Here is a 23,051-nt window from a genome sequence, read left to right on the forward strand (position 1 = left end):
GGAGGGAGGGAGGGAGAAAAATACAGAACTAGAACTGACTAAAGAAATACAAAATTTGAAAAAGTTTGTTATAACACCTATAATAATGATTACAGCAAAAATACAGATCTGCACAAAGAATCTATAAATATTTAATGGCAATAAGAGTAGATTTATTCTTAGATAATACTAATAGATAAATAACTGTGTGTTACTAGCTTATTGCCACCCTAGCAAATGTTATCGCTGAATTAAACTATCTGAAAGTTATCTGACTATAGCTAAAATGAATACCTGCTTCTTGGTGAGATAAAAATCTAAGAATGTTTCAGATACAAGTCTTTGCTGCACAAAGGTTGCTTGAAAGAATGTTAGCTGTGTCCCAAGCCCCCTTCCCTTTGTCCTTCTCAGGGAAGACGATAGGAATCGCCCCTTCTAACCTGTATCTTTTAAGGTTATCCGGCCTCTCAAGTAAAGCACAAGTAAGAGTTCATGAGCTAGGCTGAAATTATTGAAAGAGCTAAGAAAGAGATTTGACTGTTTGGTCTATGGTAGCGTGCCTTTTTCCCTTTCTTCTGTCTAATGCTTTGAAATAAGATTTGGAGATTGCATCTTTTTAAAGTCTGTAAGAGTAATCCAAACCTGCTTCTGTTGGTCTCACTTTTCCTTTGGTCACAGACTCACAAATGTCGGTTTTCCTATTGTCACCAGTTTTTAGTGACTTCTGGAGGAAGAGATTTTATATTTCAATATTTGAAATGCCAGTTTCTGTCAAACAAGGAGTTAAATATGGAATAAAGCTGATTTTTTCATCAAGGGGCAAATGAGCTCCCAGGCTAGCTTTGACAGTCTATTTTGTAAAAGAAATTCCACAGATATTTAAAACTTTCCTTCATTTGAGGAAGTATTGCATTTTATTTAAGGGAAGGTTTGCCAAGTGAGTTAATCTCTAGTGACCATTATCTTGTATATGTGTGTGTAAATTGAGTCACAGGAAGATTGAGCTTTTTGACACAGGGAATGTCTTAGAGCTGGCATTGGAACTTGGTAGTCTGTGCCTGCTTTGATTTTTTTGCTTCTAGAGATGGGAAAGAGCTAATGGTTTATGGTTTTCACAAGATGGAAAGTCCCTTGTAATAAATCTTCTTTGAATTTTGTTTTGTAGGGGGGTACGTTAAAAGCAGTAAAGTCTTCCAAAGGAAAGAAGAAGAGAGAGAGCATAGAGGGGAAAGATGGCCGGAGGAGAAAAAGTGCTTCGGACTCTGGGTGTGACTCTGCATCAAAGAAATTAAAAGGAGACAGGGGTGAAGTAGACAGTAATGGGAGCGATGGAGGCGAGGCGAGCCGAGGGCCCTGGAAAGGAGGGAATGCCAGTGGAGAGCCAGGGCTGGATCAGAGAACCAAGCCACCACCGACTACATTTGTCCCCCAGATTAACCGCAACATTCGCTTTGCCACTTACACCAAAGAAAACGGCAGGACTCTGGTGGTGCAGGATGAACCTGTAGGTGGGGACACAACTGCACCTTTTACTCCGTATCCTACAGCCACAGGGCAGACACCTTTGGCCCCAGAGGCGGGTGGAGCTGAAAGCAAAGAGGCAGGAAAAACACTGGAACAAGTTGGTCAGGGCCTGGTGGCTTCAGCAGCTATGGTCACTACCGCCAGCTCTACCCCAACCACGGTGAGGATCTCAGACACTGGCCTTGCAGCAGGGACTGGGCCGGAAAAACAGAAAGGCAGCTGGTCGCAGGCCCCAGGAGAGGTGAGTTGTTTCAGAGGCAGATTTGCAAGACTTGGTTTCATTCTTCCACTCTTTATTTCTTGATAACACATTAAAAGGCATCTCAAATGCTAGAGGGAAGGAGTATATCTAAGATGTGCTTAAATTAAACACTGTGGATGGACCTTTACTGCTCATTGGACAAATGTGTATATTTTAATAATTTTATTAGCTCTTAAAAGTCACCTGAACAATTAGGCTAATCAAAACTGATTTTGCAACCCAATTTAATGAGATATTAAGATAGATTTTTAATTCAATTATCTTTTTAGTTCACATAGTGGTTGAGCTGCCACCAGGCATGTGAGAGGCAAGGTTAACGAATTACAGTGTTGGTAATAGTGGCACTATAATTAAGGCTATGTGAAAGCCACTATTACCAACCCATGTTTTCAGTTTATCATTTTCTATATTTTCCCTCGAGGTTGGGCTTTTTCCCCATGATTAGATATGGTCATAAAATTATCTTTTCCTAACTTAATCTTTTATTTTTATTTTTATTATTTATTGATTTGAGAGAGAGAACATTGATTTGTTGTTCCCTTTACCTATGTGTTCATTGGTTGATTCTTTCATGTGCGCTGACTGGGGATCAAACCCATAAACTTGGCATATCAGGATGATACTCTAACCAACTGAGCTACATGGCCAGGCCTGGCTTAATCTTTTAAAGCCTAACCTGGAAAATTTGATGGAATTAATCACAGTATCCAGTTTACTTTTTTCTTTTAAATCTTCACCCAAGGATATGTTTTTTCATTGATTCTAGTGAGGAAGGAGAGGGAGAGAGTAAGAAACATCCATGTGAGAGAGAAACATTGATTGGTTGCCTCCCTTACGTGCCATCCCCAAACAGGGACCAAACCTGAAACCCCGGGTATATGGCCTGACTGAGAATCAAACCTGAGACTTTGGTGCACAGGATGACACTCCAACCAACTGAGTCACACTGGCTAGGGCTACTATTTTCTTACAAAATGGAACTTTTGTTAAATATAAATTAACATTAAGTTGGCTCCCAAATCAAATTTGAGGCAATATTAAAAACAGTTCTTACAATCTTTGGACTCTTATTTTGGTCACCAAAGTATGATTTATGATTCTAGTCATAGTTTTTTCAAGCTGGAAGTATGAAATACTAAGATACTAAATAATTTTTTAAAATTATGTATAGAAACTACTGTGTGCTAAGTACCATATATTATAAACAAAGAATTGAAATCCCTGTTTGAAGGAGCTCACATCCTAAAATGGAATAATTTTAGGTATAACAATGCCAGATAAAACATAGCATAAACATTTCATCTGATTTCTTCCTCTCCCTAGAAAATGCAGTTTGTTAATCCCTAGTGTGCAGGGGTGGGGAAGGAGATGAAATGTCCAGGCAGACTGTAAATGCAAATTTTACACTGTTCATGGTTTGTCCTTTATTAAATGACCAGCATTCCCAAGAGAACTAGGTGAGGATCTCTATGTGGATTTCTAGATTGTATATCATCATATTGCCCAAATTAATTAAAATGAATTCCATGTCAAAGGCAGTGTGGAAAAAATGGGGAATTGCAAAATAGACCAAATTTTACATGCTACAAGAAGAGCTCCATGGAGTGCTGTTATTCTTAAAAGAGTAGCAAAGCTTAATAGATGAAATGTGGATTACAGGTTGGAGAAATTTCTGTGGCTACATCAGTAATTTTGCTAAGGTGTCAGCCTAGGTATTCTCCTTGGGGTAGGATTTTAAAATACAGAAAGGGATGTTTCCATTATGATGTTGAATCTAAAATAGGGACACAACCTCATCCAAAAAATTTCTTGCCCTTAAAATTGAGTTGAAATCAGCTTGTCATCACTTTAGTATAAGAAAAGGATTTGGAATTTAATCACTTGAAGGAAAATAAGACCATCCAAATTGTTCTTCATTCATGTGTGTATTTATTTTTAAAGGGTAACTTTAGTAGTGAAACCTGAGCTACCCATGCTGGTTCCTCGCAGTCATGCAGGTGTCAAGGCTCCTGGCCAAATCCTGCAAGTGAAGCAACTGCACTGCCTCAGTGCTGCGTCTGTCTATTCTTTTCTTTTTAGTTGGAGGGGGTTTAAGTCAATGGTTGTTGGTTAGTGGAAAAGAAAAGAAAACAGAATTATGAACCCTAAAATGCCCTGAAACTGTCTCTATAGCAAATGTCAAAGGAAGGCAAACCATGGGAGCCTGCCTGGTTCTCTTGCCTCTGTGCCACCCTCAAGGAAAGTCCTAATGTAGACTTCTCTTGAATATTTAAAGAATGCTTTAAGTAAATTGAAACTCCCCTTTTATTTTATTTTATTTTTTACAGAGCCCTTTTCTATCTGGAACATTTAAAAAATTGTGATAAGTAACATATAACAAAACTTACCATTTTAACCATTTAAAGTATATAGTACTGTGGCATTTAGTATTTCCACAATGCTGTGCACCCATGACCACTATCTAGTTCCAGAAATTTTCATTACCCCAAAAGGAAGCATCATATTTATTGAGCAGTCATGGAATAATTTATTTCTAGTGTTTTAAAATGAATGTTTAGGGTTATCATCATCTACTACTGCGATTTGTTAGTCAAGTGCTAGGATCTGGGTTTTATTCAATTAAAAAGTATTACAAAAGTTCTCATACCTACCTATGTATATTTCTGTTTATGTAAATGGATGTGAAATATATATGAAAGTGATCCTACTTTCTTTATGCACACGCAAAAGGAAAGTATTTTTTTATTGTCCAATTTGTTATGCTGAATGCTTTTGTTTGGTGGGCATATCAGAATCTTTTACTTTTCCTGGTTGGAGACTTGTTAGATCCTAATGATAACACAAGTTTTCAATAATCAGTGTGCTCTTTTTAATTTAGTGTCTTTAGGTTTAACTTTAATTGAAACAGATAGTCAACTTTCAGGTTGACTTGAACCCATAAATAAATGGCTAATTTCTAAAAGGGTCCATCTTCAGGAGTTTCAGACTAAATAAAAGAATACTTTTCCTTAATGTACAATGGGCTTGTTAAGGGGCTGAAGTCACTTTTGTAAGATAAAAAATTTGTAATAGCTTAAATAAATTAAAACTTTAACAATAGCCTAAGGTCATTGAGGTAGATTAATATTACATGGTCACTTGGTATGTTTTAAAGTAAAAGCTGATGTCTGTTCAGGAATCCTTTTCACCAATTCCCTGTTTCCAAATAGATACCAAGAAGCCTACACAGACTCCTAGTGCCATGACAACCAAATGGCTGACAACCAAGGGAATGGAAGGATGAATGACATCTTACTATCTCTAGCTTACCTTGCTAAAGATTTCCTCTGTGTGGTCTGTGGCAGGTTTCTTCCCTAATGCTGATGAAATCTAGTTATAAGAGCAGTTTTCATGGAATTGTAGGAAAGAAAAGTTGATTTACTCAAGGAATGTTGGCCTAGGTCTAAGAAAGAGATCATAAGGTTGTCAAGAGAAGTCAACATCACTAACTCCGGCTATCTTCTTTTCAGAATTCAAGAAATTCTGTCCTGGCCTCTTCTGGATTTGGAGCGTCTCTCCCAAGTTTATCACAACCTTTGACTTTTGGAAGTGGAAGGAGCCAGTCCAATGGGGTTCTAGCCACGGAGAACAAACCTTTGGGCTTCTCTTTTGGCACTAGTTCTGCGCCAGAGTCTCAGAAAGACTCTGATCTCTCCAAAAACTTGTTTTTTCAATGCATGCCCCAAACTTTACCAACCAGTACCTACTTCAGTACCGTTTCAGAGAGTTTGGCTGATGATTCCTCCAGTCGAGACTCATTCAAACAAAGCCTTGAGAGCCTGTGTAAAGGCAGATCCACTCTTGGAGCAGACACTAAATCAGGCTCTAAGGCTGGCTCTGTGGACCAGAAAGTGCCTACAGAGTCCATGCCCACCCTCACACCAGCCTTCCCACGGAGCCTCCTCAATGCCCGCACCCCAGAGAGTCATGAAAATCTATTTTTACAGCCCCCTAAACTGTCCCGGGAAGAGCCCTCTAACCCTTTCTTGGCATTTGTGGAGAAAGTTGAACATAGCCCTTTCAGCGGCTTTGCATCTCAGGCATCATCAGGTAGCTCTTCCTCTGCTACCACTGTCACCTCCAAGGCAGCACCCACCTGGCCCGAGTCTCACTCCTCTTCAGATTCAGCATCTTTAGCAAAGAAGAAAACCCTCTTCATCACAACTGACTCCTCCAAACTGGTGTCTGGTGTTCTGGGCTCAGCTCTTACCACTGGGGGTCCAAGCCTCTCTGCTATGGGAAATGGCCGCTCCAGTTCACCCACCAGCAGCCTCACCCAGCCCATTGAGATGCCTACTCTCTCCTCCAGCCCCACAGAGGAGAGACCAACTGTGGGGCCTGGGCAGCAGGACAATCCCCTCCTCAAAACCTTTAGTAACGTCTTTGGCAGGCACTCAGGCAGCTTTCTGTCCTCCCCAGCAGATTTTTCACAGGAGAACAAAGCTCCTTTTGAAGCTGTGAAAAGGTTCTCACTGGATGAGCGAAGCTTGGCTTGCAGACAGGACTCGGACTCCAGCACCAACAGTGACCTGTCAGATTTGAGCGACTCTGAGGAGCAGCTGCAGGCCAAGACTGGCCTGAAGGGGATTCCAGAGCACCTGATGGGGAAGCTGGGCCCCAATGGGGAACGCAGTGCTGAGCTGTTGCTGGGCAAAGGCAAAGGGAAGCAGGCCCCCAAGGGCCGGCCTCGGACTGCACCCCTGAAAGGTGATCCTGCTGGGGCTATACAGCAGCTTGGCTTTGGCACTAGCCTTGAATGCCTGTTGTACTCTTGGGTAGCAGAGGCCCTCCCTTTGATGGAAAGTTCTATAATCTCATAAAATTACATAGCCAAGAGGGCCTAACAAAGGTCCCTCACTAGACCTGTTTCAGGGCAGGATTGCCTGTAAATCAGCACTGTAAGAGGGGTATCTGTTAGTATAATGATAGTCCCACAAAGGAAGTCCTTGACCTTCCTTAGTAGTCTCTTTGTTCAGGAACTCTTTCTTGGTGTTTTTCTCATCCTTTTCTGCTCTCCTTTGGCCCATTCTCTCTACTCACCCCTCACTTTGCTTCTCTCTGACACATATGTAAGGTTTTAATGTCATTTTTAAAAGCCATTAAATCCTGTAGTATGAAGTTATGGTCCAGAAGTGTGTAAGAGCTGATGGTAAAAAACAAGGAAGTCTGGTAGTAAAAGTAGCTGTTGTCATTAGGAATTGGTATCCCATGGGAGCTCAATTAGAAGACTTCTGGATTAAAATAGTCATATCCCTAGGGACCAGAGACAGGTGGTGGCTACCTTCTGCCGTCTTGAATTTTCCTCCTTCATGACCAGAGTTTTTTTACTATAATAAGGTATTTCCTTCAAATTCTCCATGGTCCTTATCCCCCAAGTGAAGCCTTTTTGCTCCCTCTGCTCCCTTTCTGTCAAGGATGAACCTGATGGGCACATGCCCAAACAGTGTAAAGAGGAGTGGTCGAGGTTGGTACAAGTATCTGTCCGCAAAAGGATCATGTTATTGAGTCTCATTTATACCTGTCACAACCAACCATTTCTTCTTTCTCCCTTGCCACAGTTGGCCAGTCAGTGCTGAAAGATGTAAGCAAGGTGAAGAAGCTGAAGCAGTCCGGAGAGCCCTTCCTGCAGGATGGGTCATGCATCAACGTAGCCCCTCACCTGCACAAGTGTCGTGAGTGCCGCCTGGAGCGGTATCGGAAGTTTAAGGAACAGGAGCAAGATGATTCCACTGTGGCTTGCCGCTTCTTTCACTTCCGGAGGTACCCAAACTTCTCTCTTTGTCTCTTTCCCAGTTTCCATTAGTGAAACATAATTCCCACTGTTTTTCTGAATCTGTAAGTATGTGTTACCATCTTTCTCTTTGTTTTCCTTACCCCTTTACTCTCAAGTGTGTGCTGAGGCTCTGCCACAGTAGCTACTTAGTTTGGATTGTGAAATGACATGTAGCTTTGTCCTTGGAGAACTGAAGTTGAACAGTCTCAGCTGCCAGCCTCTGACCTATGTTGAGTTATTCCTAATTGGGGTTCCACTTGAAACCAGTGGTATACACAGAACTCAATTTTGGATTATGAATCTGCCTAGCCACTTACTCCCCTCTTCAGTGCTAGAGTAACTTGAGTTCCCTAGAAAGGAGGAGAAGTAAGATTAGGAGATAATGTGAATTATCTTTGAAATAGAGAAAACTGATGGAAATCCTAGGAATATCCCCTGCTTTTACCAAACATAACCTTATTAATCACTTCTGCCTAATAGAAGGGGAATTTCTTATAAATAATCTTTCAAGAAGCTTTAATTTTTAAAATAAAGAAATCTAAATAATTTATCCACTTGGTGTGGATTCACTTATTCAACAAATGTTTATTGAACACATAATGTGTACTAGTCATTGTTCTGGGCACTGAGGATTCAGCAGTGCACAAAACCTTCAAATTTTAGCCTTTGAGAGGTTTGCATTGTAGTTGGAGAGGCAGACAGTAAATAAGAAAAAAAAAGCTTAAATATATGGTATGTCAACTGATACTAACTATGAAAAAAATAAGGGAAAGAGGATTGAAGTGTGGGGAGGCTAGATAGGATGATTTGAGGAAGTGTGGGAGTGAGCCGCACATTTTCCTGGGAGACTACTATTCCAGGTAGAGGGCATAACAAGAGCAACTGTCCTGAGGCTGGAGTATATATACCTGGTGTGTTTATGGAGGTAGGGTGACTAAAATAGAGTAAGCCAGGGAGGAAAAGAGTTGAGGGTAAAGAGTTAATGATAACCCTGGCAAGTGTGGCTCGGTTGATTGGAGCTTTCTCCTGAACACCAGAAGATCATGGGTTCAATTCCCAGTCTGGGCACATGCCTAGGTTGTTGGGTCTATCCCTCTCGTGGCACAAGGGGAGGCCACCGATCCATGTATCTCTCGTATAGATGTTTTGATGTTTCTCTCTCTTTCTCTTTCCTTTCCTCCCTCTCTAAATAAAACAATAAAACCTATAACCATAGGGGCGGGGTGGGGGGGGGGGGTTAATGATGGGTCCAGATTTTAAAGGGCTACTCTAAGGGCCTTGACTTTCATGCTGGAATAAGTCATTAGAGGTTTTAAGGTTATGAGTGATGCTGATGAGTGTCTTAAAGGAGCACTAGACTCCCTGTTTGAGACTAGATTACATTGAGGCAAAGGCAGAGAGAAGAGGCTGTTGCAATGATCTAGATGAGAAATGATGGTGGTTTGGTATGGGGAGGTAGCAGTAGAGGTGATGAGAAGTGATTGGATTAAGGATATGTTTTGAAGATAGAGCCCACATGATTTTCTGATGGGTTAGGTGTGGAGTATGAAAGAACGGAGTCAAGGTTAATTCTACAGCTTTTGGCCTGAAAACTGGTAGAATGGAATTTCCATTTATTGATAAGGAGATTTCTCATGGAAAAGCAGGTTTGGGAAGGGAAATGGGGAACTTTAATTTGGGCATGTTATATTTGAGATGCCTATAGATTTCCAAATGGAATTGCTCAAAGAGCAGCTGGATAGACAATGCTGGAGCTGAGAGAAGAGGTCCAGGAGATAAAAATTTGGATGTCACCAAGTATTTAAAACTATGAGTCTAATTGAGATCACTTAAGGAATGTAGTTAGAGAAGGGAGGAGTTTAAGGACAGTTCTAGAGCTTCCCAACATTTAGAGATGGGAAAAATGAGGAACTGGTAGAAGAGACTGAGAAAGACAGCCAGTGAGATATTCTAGAAGACAGCTGAAGAAAGTATTTCCAGGAAAGAATAATGAACTGTGGCAAATGCTGCTGATTGGGTCAGGTAAGATAAGGACTGGACTGTGACCATAGGATTTAACAAGGGGTAATGACCTTTTCAAAAACAGTTTTGGTAGATTGCTGAGGGAATGCTTGATGGGAGTGGATTAAGAGAAAATAAAAGGGAAAAGAACTAGAACTGGTGACAACCAGTATAGACAACTCTTTCAAGAAACTGCTCTAGCAAGCAAATAAATGGAAGATAGTTTGGGATCAAAAGGACTTTTGAGATGTAAAATGTTAGAATATTTTTGAGATAGCAAGTTTCAAATACAGTGATTCAGGAGAGAGGAAAATAGATAATTTAAAAGAGAACTTGTGGAGAGATGTCTGAAAGATGATAGGATGTAGAGCAATAGGCGGAGCAATTGGTCTTCACTGGGACCTAGTTCATTCATAGTAGCAGAAGATCAGATGGAGTACATGGGTCCAGTTGCAGGAAGGTGTGGTGGTAAGAGTTTGTTGGAGTTCTCTTCTGGCTCCTTGTATTTTCTCAGTGGAATGCTTAGCAAGGTCCTCATGGGGAAAATAATATTGGAGATTTGAAAGAAGATACGAAACAGGCATCTGGGATGTGACTGCCAGGCAATATTAAGGACTCACTTAGTTTGGGTAGACATGAATTTAAAGGGTGATAGCATGGCTCTGTGTTTTCCTCTGGTTACATTTAATGGTGGGGGTATAGATGGTAGGACAAGTAGGCATTTCTTTTTTAAAGAACCTAGGCCTAGTAAGTATTAACAAAATTTATTATTAGTGCCCCGACTGGTTTGGCTCAGTGGATAGAGCGTCGGCCTGCGGACTGAAGGGTCCCAGGTTCGATTCCAGTCAAGGGCATGTACCTTGGTTGCGGGCACATCCCCAGTAGGGGAGGAGTGTGCAGAAGGCAGCTGATCAATGTTTCTCTCTATTCGATGTTTCTAACTCTCTATCCCTCTCCCTTCTTCTCTGTAAAAAATTAATAAAATATATTTTAAATATATATATATATATTTTTTTAAGGTATAAAAAAATTATTAGTGCAGAGAATACATACTACATTGATCAAATGTGATGAAAATTCTTAACTCAGTCTAATTCCTGTTAAGTCTTATTTAATTTCTTTTAGGTCCTAGGATTTTAGGTATGTGTTAGTTTGCATGGCTGCTGCTATTTACTATGTATTTGATTGTCTACCTTTTTGCCTCAGGCTGATCTTCACTCGAAAGGGGGTACTCCGTGTGGAGGGGTTTCTGAGTCCCCAGCAAAGTGACCCTGATGCCATGAACCTGTGGATTCCCTCTTCCTCCCTAGCAGAAGGGATAGACCTAGAAACCTCAAAATACATCTTGGCCAATGTTGGGGACCAGTTCTGTCAGCTTGTGATGTCCGAGAAGGAGGCCATGATGATGGTAGAGCCACACCGTAAGGCACCATCTTCCTCGTTGAAACTTTCATTATATTTTGCTTAAGGGGAGGAGTGGAAGGAGTGACAGATGGCATGTTCTATAGATGAATTAAGACTGATAAGACTTCACTGTAGCAAACTATATAACTTGAGGCCCTAACAATATCCAGCAGACCTCATTCTTTTAGTCTTTGAAAGTTGACAAACCAAAAACTCCTTGCCTGCTTGCCTTTTTCATTTTTGTAGCAGAGCTTCCATAATAAGTATTTTGATCTCTACTTGGGTTTGGTTCACTCTGAATGCTTTCAACTTGCTTTGAACCCACTTGTATTAGTTAATGATATTCTATGGTATGTGAATAGATGAAGTTCTAAGGGATGCTATGTTTTACACTGGAACTCACATTATTCAAACATATAAGGTATTCCCATGCCTGTGAGATACTGGATTCTATTTCTAGGCCAAGGTAAATTGTACTATGAAATTATTCCCTACATTTCAAGAGAAGAATCCTCTTATTTCAAACTATTTCAAATTGAAAATTTTACAGCATCTTAAGTAACAACATGTAACATTTATTCTCTGTTGGCACTTGTTCAGAAATATTAGAAATTCCATGTATTTTGTTTCTCTTACAATTATAGAAAGACACACTTCATAAATCTTTGAGCTTTATTGCTGGACAAAATGACCTGAGTAGGAATCAGTGTATCTAGGGTCTTTTGCTGTTGTTTAGTGCATCTAATGCCAACAATATTTCTCTTCCTCCTCCCACCAGAGAAAGTGGCATGGAAGCGTGCAGTGCGTGGTGTACGGGAAATGTGTGATGTGTGTGAAACAACTCTCTTCAACATTCACTGGGTTTGTCGCAAATGTGGATTTGGGGTCTGCCTTGACTGTTACAGGCTCAGGAAAAGCCGTCCACGCAGTGGTAAGCAAATACTGTCCTTTGCAGTTCAACAGGTAACCTGTCAATGGAGGTATGGCACTTGGAAATTGAAGCAGGAAATTGAATGGGTTTATGTGCCCTTTTTATTTATTTACTAGAGGCCTGATGCACGAAATTCGCCACTGTGGCGGCCACCTCTGCCTCGGCCCCCGCCTACTGCGGCTTTGTCAGGAAGGATGTCTGGTCTAATTAGCATATTACGCTTTTATTATGATGATTTTCTTATATGTATATTTTTATTGATTTCAGAGAGGAAGGGAGTGGGAGAGATAGAAAGATCAATGATGAGAGAGAATCATTGATCAGCTGCCTCTTACACACACACACACACATTCCACCCTACCCCCACCCCTACCCCTACCCCCAGGGATCAAGCCCGTAACCTGGGCATGTGCCCTGACCAGAAATCGAACTGTGACCTTCTTATTCATACATAGGTTGATGCTCAATCACTGAGCCACGCCAGGCTAAAAATATATATATTTTAAAAATAGACTATAAGTACTATATTTTGTGTTATAAAATAAATCTTAATAAATTTAAGGTGATTCATATAGAGCAGTGATGGCAAACCTTTTGAGCTTGGCGTGTCAGCATTTTGAAAAGCCCTAACTTAACTCTGGTGCCGTGTCACATATAGAAATTTTTTGATATTTGCAACCATAGTAAAACAAAGATTTATATTTTTGATATTTATTTTATATATTTAAATGCCATTTAACAAAGAAAAATCAACCAAAAAAATGAGTTCACATGTCACCTCTGACACGCGTGTCATAGGTTTGCCATCACTGATATAGAGTATGTTTTTTTACCACAAAAGAATAAATTAGAAACAGAAACCTATCTGGAAAAATCAAATATTTATAAAGTAAACACTTCTGGGGTTTTTTTGGTTCATTTGTTTTTAAATTATTTTATTGATTTGAGAGAGAGAGAGAAAAGCATCATTGTGAAAGAAATATCAATTGGTTGCCTCCTGTACACACACCCCTACCGGAGACTGAATAGCAACCTGGGCATGTGCCCTGACCAGGAATCGAACCCATGACCTTTCAGTACATGGTCAATGCTCAACCAACTGAGCAACACTGGCCAGGGCAACAACACACTTCTAAATATCCAGTGGATCAAAGGAAAAAAATCACAAGAGAATTGAGAAGGTATTTTGAAATAAATAAGGTTTAAACACAGTGGATCAACATTTGTGGAATACAATTAAAGCAGTACTTAGAGGGGAATTTAAAGCACTAAACACCTATATTAGAAAAAAAGCGGTATTTCAAACAGCTAAACTTCTGCTTGAGAAAACTAGTAAAAAAAAAAGTGAGAAGATGCACTTTACCAATATTAGGAATGATAGGACATTACTATAGATCATTATATTGAAACATTTGACAACTTAAATATAATGGACAAATTTCATGAAAGACACAAACTGTCAAAATTCCTCAAGAAGAAATATAACCTTATATTAAGAAATTGAATTTGTAGTTTAGAAAATCTTACAACAAAGAAAACTTTAGGCCCAAAGTTATATCAAACATTTAAGGAGGAAATAATACCAATTCTACACAAACTCAGAAAATAGGAGGAAATGCTTAGGAACTCATTTATGAAGGCAGCATTACACTGATATCAAAACCAGATGAAGACATAGCATCCCACTTCTAGGTATTTATAAAAGAAATTAAAACATGTCCAGAGAAAGACTTGCACCTGAATATTTATAGCAGCTGTATTCATAATAGCCAAAATTTGGAAACAATTTAAATGTCCACCAGCTAATGAATGGGTAAACAAAATATGGTACATTCATACCCTGGAATTCCACTCAGCCACAGAAAGGAATGAATTACTGATACATGCAACAATATGGATGAATTTCAAGATCATGATGCTAAATAAAAGAAACCCAATACAAATGACTACATACTGTATGCTTCCAGTTATATGAAATTCTAGAAAAAAGCAAAACTTTAGTGTTAGAAAGTTGATCATTGGTGGCCAAGGGTTGAGAAAGGGGTATTGACTGCAAAAGGCTCCAAGGGAACTTTAGGAAGGGAGATGGAAATGTGCTATTTCTTGTGACCTCATAAGTGAAGGCATTTTATTTACTTCAGAAACAGAAGAGATGGGTGATGAAGAGGTTTTCTCCTGGTTGAAATGTGCAAAGGGGCAGTCCCATGAGCCAGAGAATCTAATGCCCACACAGATTATCCCTGGCACAGGTAAGGAAATTCCTGTTTTAGATTTGGTGTGTGGAAGGGGGTGGGGGGGTGTTTAAAGTTGGTGAAATAGTTTATGTCAGCCTTATATTTTTTTAAGCCTCACCAGATTTCTCCAAGGATTTGCATCTTTAGAGAGGTGTTAGATTGTCTGCAGCCACTGCACACATTTTGCTTCACCTTTCTGGTTGGGGAGGTTGATTACTTTTCCACATATCATTTTACATTTTTATAGTTGGCAGGACCAAAACAGAAAAATCCAGTCCCATGCTGTCAGAAAGACCTTTGGTTTTAGGCTTTTAAAAATCCAGCTGAAGCTAATCAAACTGAAGAAGGCAGTTTAACAGTAGGAGAACTGGTCATGTTTACTTCACCACCCAGTCCCAGTTTACTTCACTGATCCCCCTGGACAGTCTGTTCCAGCTTGCACACTTTCACTAACACACATGCAATAAAGGTGGCGAGTCTGCAAAACTCCGCCTATATTTTTCTTCACAAAAGAAAGCTGGGGCTGGGGGGCACCCTTGCACCCTGTATACCCAGTGCTTCTAAGCAGAAGGGCTCCCTGAGTGCAGTGGTAGAATGCCTGCTCCCTTCTGGTCCAAGCATTAGTTAAAGGTTTGTGTCAAGTTTACATTGGTCTTTTTTGTTTTTTCTCCCCACTTTTGCTAGTGTTGTTTTTGTTTGTGGTTTTTTGGGGGGGCTTTTTGTTGTTTTTTAGGTATAACATAAAATACATAAATTTCTTGTGTACATTCAAAATGTTTACATGCTCTTTAACATTGAGGGAGATAATTTAAGTAAGGTCTTTAGCACAACAACTGAACATATGGGAATTCTAATGTTATTGTGTCTCTTTTCCAGCTCTTTATAATATTGGAGATATGGTACATGCTGCCCGGGGCAAATGGGGAATTAAAGCAAACTGCCCTTGTATTAGTCGGCAAAACAAATCTGTGTTGAGACCTGCTGTCACCAATGGGATGTCACAGGTAAAGTGGTGTGTGTGGGTATAACTGAGTGAAACTTTAATAAGAGTTATTCAAGAGATTTTAATTCCCTCTGACTGGTACAAGTTTCTCTTGATTCATCTTTAAAGCCAATTCACATTTTAGTTGATAAATAATACAAAGAGATTCTTTGTATCTTGTCAAGATTTATACCTCAGGGTCCAGTGTAGGTGAAGAGTATAGAAAAGAGTATACATTAACACCTCTCTAAATGTTTAGTAAGCATTTACTGAACAATTACTCGGAATACAGTCCTCTCTGTGTGCATGGATCCTGTCCTTGTCATGTTAGGTACAAAGGACAGAGATAGGAAGATTGGCCTGCTGAGCTGGGATCATTCTACCCTGAAAGCAATCCCAGCCCCCAAAGAGAGTCTGGTTTTCTCATTGCTGTCAGAGGTAGAGGTCATTCCTATTTGTGACTATTTTGAACAAGAGGCTGGGTGGTATGTGTATATGTGTGTTTAATTATTATTTTTTAAACTATATTTATATTGATTTCAGAGAGGAAGGGAGAAGGAGAAAGAGAAACATCAATGATGAGAGAGATTCATTGATCTGCTGCCTCCTAAAGCCCCCTACTGGGGATTGAGCCCACAACAGTGGGCATGTGCCCTGACTGGGAATCAAACTGTGATGTCCTGGTTCATGGGTCAACACTCAACCACTGAACCATGCAGGCTGGGTTTTTTTGTGTGGTGTGTGTGTGTGTGTGTGTGTGTGTGTGTGTGTGTTTAAACATACATATACACAACTAATTGCTTACATTTGGAGGCCCTTCCAGGAATGCTACTATTAACACCTAGTCAATAAGAGGCACAGGGATTAATGCTGAGGGACCTCAAGATATATTTTCAGTAGAGTTGCCATATTAAAGCAAATCATATGGAAGTTTCAATAATTTAATAATAAACATTTATTGAGTTATGTGTGCCAAAAAATAAGCTAAGCTCTTTGCATATACTATCTCATTTAATCTTCAAAACAGCTCTATGGGGTCAAATTCTGATCACCAATTTGCCATTGCCAAATTTGAGCTTTAGACATGCTAAACAAAACCCTGTTTTATTTTTAAGCCTTTTTCACTGCTCTTTCCACAGAACCTAGCTAGTTTCTGTCACATCATATGACTCAATAAATATATATTGAATGAATGAATGAACAGTTTATGGGATAGTTTCAGATTGTTTTCCCTGACTTAGAGTCCTCTAAATAGACCTACGTAGCCATTACTTTTGCTCCACAAGGACAGCACTCTAACGATGTTGGCCTTCTGTGTTTTAGCTTCCTAGTATAAACCCTAGTGCCTCTTCTGGAAGTGAAACTACCTTCTCAGGTGGAGGAGGAACTGCAGCAGTAACAACTCCAGAGCCCGATCCCAAAGCCGACAGCACTGACATCAGAGCTGATGAGCCTCCAAAAGCAGACAGTTTGGCATCAAACAGCAATAGTGAGCTAAAAGCCATCAGGCCCCTTTGTCCTGACACAGCCCCACCCTCCTCTGCCCTGCACTGGTTGGCGGATTTGGCAACTCAGAAAGCTAAAGAAGAAACAAAAGGTGAGATGAACAGAAGCCTCTGCCCTGCCTATGGGTGGAACACTTGAGTTATTCTTGGATTCTTCAAACTCACACATTACCATCCACATTTATGAAACATGCCACTTGCTTTCTCTGGCTGATCGCATAAAACAAGGGAATCTCATGTGACTTTTTCTAAAAGTGGAGCTTTTAAAAAAAGGCACATGCCTGGTCTCTACCCCAGACCTCTTTTAGACAAAATTGATGCAAGATTTTTTAATAAGCTTCCCAAATGGCTCTGTTACGCAGCCAGGGCTGAGGGCTAAACAGTTTTCAATGGGCACAAGAATTACCTGGGGAATCATTAAAAATGCAGATTCCGTGTGCCCCACCAGAACTATTAAATGAGGATAAGACCAAGAATCTCCATTTTTAACAAGCACTCCAGGTGATTCCCCACTTCAAGTGATCTGGAGACCCACTGGAAGAAACACTGTCTTAGAAAGTGGGGGAAATGAAAGGTGGATGGGAACAAAAGAAGTTAGAAATCCAGATCTGGAAAAGAAAGGAAGAAGTAGGAGAGCTTCTCCTTGGCCATGAACCCTACCATAGTTACAGCTCATCAGGCTTGGCCCAGACAAACCATACATAGTCTGGGGCAGGGAAGAGGAAGTCTTTCCTCCTACCCACTTGGCTGATTTTTAGGAGTCATTTGTCTGCTGGGTGTTCTTGTTGTGCTAATGCTATTCCCGGTTATGTTCTTACAGAAGCAGGGTCCCTGAGGTCGGTGCTCAGTAAAGAGTCTCATTCACCCTTTGGGCTGGACTCGTTCAACTCCACTGCAAAGGTCTCTCCGTTGACTCCAAAGCTTTTTAACAGTCTGTTACTGGGTCCCACTGCCTCCAACAACAAAACCGAAGGCTCTAGCCTTCGAGACCTCCTTCACTCCGGTCCCGGAAAGCTTCCTCAAACCCCCTTGGACACAGGCATACCCTTCCCCCCGGTCTTCTCTACATCCTCAGCAGTAAGTGTCCTCTCTACAACTCTAGCTGTTGCTGCTTTTCCATGAGAGAACCATCAGAAATCCGATAACTGGGTTAGAGGGTATGTGGGTGACTTGTGTTCGCTACATTGTCCAGCCAACAATCTTTCTTCACATAAAGTTTGGGATCCTTTTAAGTAGTGAACCTTTTGTGCCATGTTAGGAAGTCAGTAGAAATGAGACATTGAAATTATCTATCATTCGTAGAAGCTACTTTGTTTTCTTGACAGGCATTAATTTTTATTTTTTTTTTAGCGAGGCAGTACATTGGTATTGTATTCTCTTGGATATCTAACAGATGCCTCAAACCTAACACTTCTTTTTAGTATATGTGCTGCCGAAGCGAGCACAAACCTAACACTTCTTAAGACCACACTTCTGATCTACCTGTAAGCCTGCTTGCTTCTCCTTTAGTTTTTCTCTCTTGGTCAGTTGGATCTCCATTCTCCAATTTTGCTGTCATTTGGGACGCCCCTCTCTCACATTTCATAACTAATCTGTCAGCAGATCCTTTCCGTTTGATCTTCAAAATGTATAGAGTCCACTCATTTCTCATCAGGTCCGTTGCTTTCCCTCTGGTCTGAGCCAGCATCCTCTTGAGTGCATTTTTGCAGTGAATTCCTTATTCAGGCCGTCTTTATTGCTTCCCTTTTCACTCTGCAGTCTATTTTACACAGCAGCTAGGTAATCCTTTTAAAATACAGGTCAAGCCCTAGCCGGTTTGGCTCAGTGGATAGAGTGTCAGCCTGCAGACTGAAAGGTCCCAGCTTCAATTCTGGTCAAGGGCACATGCTCAGGTTGCAGGCTCGATCCCCAGTAGGGGCCATGCAGGAGGCAGCCGGTCAGTGATTCTCTCTCATCATTGATGTTTCTCTCTCCCTCTCCCTTCCTCTCTGAAAACAATAAAAATATATTTAAATTAATTAATTAATTAAATATAGGTCAAATCATGTCACCTCTGCCTAAAATGCTTTATGGACTTCCTGTTTCTCTCATAAGCAGCGTCCTTTCAGTGGACTTTAAGGCTCCACACCATCTGTATGTCTTCTCCTCACTTCTCTGACTTCAACTACCACTCTCCCTCTTGTTCACCTTCCGGCAACGCACAACTTCTTGCTGTTCCTTGAACATGGTCCGGCATGCACCTCTTCAGAGCCCTTGCACTTGTCCTTTCCTCCACCTAGAGCTTTCTTTCTCGGGTGACCACATGGCTTGCTTCATCAACTTCTCCTCCTCCCTCCCAAAATGTCACCTTCTCAGTAAGACTTCTTAGATCACCTTTTAAAAAGTCCACCCCACTCCCATCCTCCACTCATATCTGTTTTTTTCTACACTTACTATTTTTACCATAGCACTTAATTGCCATCTGACTTACTGTATGTTTTATTTATTGTCTGATCGCCTCTCCTTAAAGGCATTTTTTATTGTTTTATTCACCACTATATCCCTAGTGCCACAGTGTTTGATACATAGTAGGTGTTTAGTAAGCATTTACTGAACAAGTGAATTCACAAGGTACACAATTTTAAAGATACAGTGAGAAATCTCCTTCCCTGGTGTCTCCCAGCCACATGTTTGTTTCCCTTCCTAGCGGTCGCTGTTGTTTCATGAGTGTCCTTTCAGGGACATTATCATGTGTACATAGCTTTTTCCCTTCTTTTTACACAAATGTTCTACACAGTATTTTTTTGTTTCCAGTTTATATATCTTGAAGATCACTTCAAACTTAGTACATAAACATGTTTCTCATTCTATTTTATGATTAATAGCTGAAATTTGATGAACTGTGGGTGGTTGAACCTTGTACAGTGTGGGTTATTTGTCTCTTTTGGATAAATGACTTTAAAGAAATTACTTTGGCACTTTTTTTTTATACTTGCTCTTAGCTCCCCCTTCCAGTTTTTATTTTTAAATTTTCTCAGGATGTTTTATGATTACATGTAGTCTATAGAGATAATGATTAGTAACACTTCAGATATAGCAGGCATAGGATTATTAAGTTTATTAAAGCCCAATTATTTTATGTATCCCTTGGGCATTGTAGGCACAAAATTGATAACCCTCAAAGTAAATTATCTTTTTCACTCATTTACAGTATTTTGTGATCCCCTGGTCTACATGCATATGCTTAATACAAAGTAAGGGCTGAATGCAAAGATATTTCTTAGGTATCAAATCTCTTGAGGCACAGGGGATCTTTCTGTACTTTTCTTTCATTACATGAAGCAAATATGAAGGAAAGGGAAATTTAAGATACTGACTTCATAGGTTTCCTCCTCTAATTATAAAAGACATTTTAACTTTATGAAATCTAATCAAGTAGGTAGAACTCCTTCTTATGAATACAACTGTTAGATAAATTTGTGAATGCTCTTTTCATGCTGCCTCAGTCAAACTTACCTGATGGATTTGTGTCTGGCAGGGAGTGAAGAACAAGGCCAGTCTACCCAACTTCCTTGACCACATCATTGCCTCAGTGGTAGAAAATAAGAAAACCTCAGATGCTGCAAAGCGGGCCTGCAACTTGACTGATACCCAAAAGGAGGTGAAGGAGATGGTGATGGGGTTAAATGTGCTGGACCCCCATACCTCTCACTCCTGGCTCTGTGATGGGAGACTTCTCTGTCTCCATGACCCCAGCAACAAAAACAATTGGAAGATCTTCCGAGAGTGTTGGAAGCAAGGCCAGGTAAGCAAGAATAAGCAGTTCCCTGTGCTGCCTGTCTGTAGCCACCAGGAAAGTTGCAAGTCTCTCTGAGCTATTAGTAAGTTCATTATAGACAGTCTTGCTACTTCGAGTTTTCTTGGATTTTTAAAAATCAAAGATTCCTGAGAATACATTATGGATTCTTTTATTTCTAAGCTGTAGAGTTCTGTTCTTAATAGGGCAGTTGAAATTCCTGTTAGGTGGTGAGCTAGCATAGGGGAAAATCCTTAAGTGTGATGTGTGGGGTGAGACCAAGGTGGGTGGAAGTCGGTGGTACTTTTTCTAGGTAAATATTTTAAGGCCATACAAGTTTTTGTGATAGTGTGATAACACTGCCTTATTTATTTATTTACTTACTTACTTACTTACTTACTAACTAGAGGCTAGGTGCACAAAATTTGTGCACAGGTAGGGGTCCCTAGGCCTGGCCGGCAATCAGGGCTGATCAGGGCCTTCCTTTGTTCTGCGCCATCCCCTGGTGGTCGGCGCATGTCATAGCGAGCTGTCGAACTCCCAATGGGTCAGACTTCCGAGGGGACACTTTGCATATTATCCTTTTATTATAAAAGGCTTTTTTGTTTTGTTTTGTTTTTGTAACACTGCCTAATTTTTATACTTTAGAAGCTGCTTGAGGAAGGGAAAGGTTATGGAATTGTCTGGATTTTTTTTTTTTTTTTCATTCTCAATGTGAGGAAGTATTCTAAAAGCTGCATTTGTCAGCTTTTGTCCTCTCACCTCAAAATAGTGATAGATACCAGGGCAACAGAAGTGATTTCCATGGCACATTCCCAGGGGTGAGAGTGAAGTATAATGGAGTAGGAGTAGTTTTCATTTGCTGTAGGTGACAGGTTGAAATCCATAGATTCTGAAACTGGGAAGGAACAATAAATCATCATGGACAAGAAAAGTTGGCCCCCAGGAAACCCTTCTATTTCATTCCTTAGCCCTGAGTTCAAAATATTTCCTGAGTGGGATATTTTTCTTTCCACAGCCAGTGCTGGTTTCAGGGGTACATAAAAAGCTCAAGTCTGAACTCTGGAAGCCAGAAGCCTTTAGCCAAGAATTTGGAGACCAGGATGTGGACTTGGTGAACTGCAGGAACTGTGCTATAATTTCCGATGTGAAAGTTCGGGATTTCTGGGATGGCTTCGAGATCATATGTAGTAAGTAGCTCTTATATCTCGTTCAGTAATGGCAAACTGGGAAGTAAGCATCTCTGTGTTCAGTTATGCCCACGGAATAGCAACGTATAGCCTCTTGGCAGGAGGAACATTTTTGCCTGGTGCTAACCAGGTAGCTAGCTTGGCAATCACATGACTCCCAGAGCTCATCTGAGCTTAAGTATGTGATCCACAGAGTGAGTGGAGCACACTTTCACCCTAAGTAAGGGAGATAGAATTCTTCTGAGGTGGAAAACCAACCCAGCGGATGTTTGTGAGAGTGTTTCTGTCTTCCAGAACGATTAAGGTCAGAAGATGGACAGCCAATGGTGCTCAAACTCAAGGACTGGCCTCCTGGGGAAGATTTTCGGGACATGATGCCAACAAGGTTAGTGAATTACAGTGGGTCATCTTGAGAGACTTTCCCTTGCTGAAGCCATCACAAAGTCATTACAGAAAAATGAACTTTGCCTTTTTCCCCGGTTAACAAATTAAGTCATCTTCTCTGCTTTTTTTGTAGGTTTGAAGATCTGATGGAGAACCTTCCTCTACCAGAATATACCAAACGAGATGGCAGACTCAATCTGGCCTCTAGGCTACCCAGCTACTTTGTAAGGCCTGATCTGGGCCCCAAGATGTACAATGCCTATGGTATGAGAGTGAGGCCATATTGCTCTTTTTGGACATTATTATTCCCATTTCACCTATAAAGGGAGTATAGAGATGATAGCAGGCAGTGTCAGGTGCTAGAGAAGTTAATAGTATCCAGGATGGTTTTGAATATGTTTGCTTTCGTCATACTAGTTTGCGTAATATCCATATGGGTCCAGTCAGAAGCTTGTATGGCTGTGGTAGTTAGAAAGTATCCTCTCAAAAAAATTCTATCCAGCCCAGCCGGGTGTGGCTCAGCGGTAGAGCGTCGACCTAGGAACCAAGAGGTCACTGGTTCGATTCCCAGTCAGGGCATATGCCCAGGTTGCGGGCTCGATCCCTAGTTGGGGGCGTGCAGGAGGTATCCGGTCGGTGATTCTCTCTCATCATTGATGTTTCTATCTCTTTCTCCCTCTCCCTTCCTCTCTGAAATCAATAAAAATATATTAAAAAAAAAAATTCTATCCAAGGAGACATGATTCATGGTTTTTAAGAGACTTGATAAAATAACAGTGAAGAAGTCTGAGTACCATGCTACCCAACCAGCTCTTTGTGAAGTCTCAATAATGTCCTAAATCACTGTGAAAACCAAGCTATATGTGTTTATTTTATTTATTTATTTTTTTAAATCTTCACCCAAGGATATTTTTACATTGATTTTTAAAGAAAGGGAAAGACAGAGAAATATTGATATGAGAGAAACACATCGATTGGTTGCCTCCTGCACGAGCCCCGACCAGGGCTCTGAGCCAGGGAGAAGCCTGCAACCGATGTACGTGCCCTTGATCATATTTGAACCTGGGA

General features: G+C 40.6%; 1 protein-coding gene across 2 annotated transcripts in view; it reads left to right on the top strand.

The window, feature by feature from the left end:
• The window catches only part of KDM3B (lysine (K)-specific demethylase 3B), a 44,848-nt gene that overhangs the window by 14,867 nt on the left and 6,930 nt on the right, over positions 1 to 23,051 (top strand). The window contains exons 7-19 of one of the 2 annotated variants that reach the window (XM_014529110.1): positions 1,145 to 1,744; positions 5,275 to 6,511; positions 7,363 to 7,564; positions 10,785 to 10,999; positions 11,761 to 11,913; positions 14,055 to 14,162; positions 15,024 to 15,151; positions 16,453 to 16,726; positions 17,455 to 17,711; positions 20,152 to 20,418; positions 21,428 to 21,599; positions 21,894 to 21,984; positions 22,117 to 22,247. In XM_014529110.1, coding sequence (XP_014384596.1) covers positions 1,145 to 1,744; positions 5,275 to 6,511; positions 7,363 to 7,564; positions 10,785 to 10,999; positions 11,761 to 11,913; positions 14,055 to 14,162; positions 15,024 to 15,151; positions 16,453 to 16,726; positions 17,455 to 17,711; positions 20,152 to 20,418; positions 21,428 to 21,599; positions 21,894 to 21,984; positions 22,117 to 22,247 — 3,835 coding nt within the window. The remainder of the gene's footprint in view (positions 1 to 1,144; positions 1,745 to 5,274; positions 6,512 to 7,362; positions 7,565 to 10,784; positions 11,000 to 11,760; positions 11,914 to 14,054; positions 14,163 to 15,023; positions 15,152 to 16,452; positions 16,727 to 17,454; positions 17,712 to 20,151; positions 20,419 to 21,427; positions 21,600 to 21,893; positions 21,985 to 22,116; positions 22,248 to 23,051) is intronic. The other variant, XM_014529111.1, reaches the window with a different exon arrangement.

This window comes from Myotis brandtii, unplaced genomic scaffold, assembly GCF_000412655.1.
Source record: "Myotis brandtii unplaced genomic scaffold, ASM41265v1 scaffold668, whole genome shotgun sequence".
Taxonomy (NCBI): domain Eukaryota; kingdom Metazoa; phylum Chordata; class Mammalia; order Chiroptera; family Vespertilionidae; genus Myotis; species Myotis brandtii.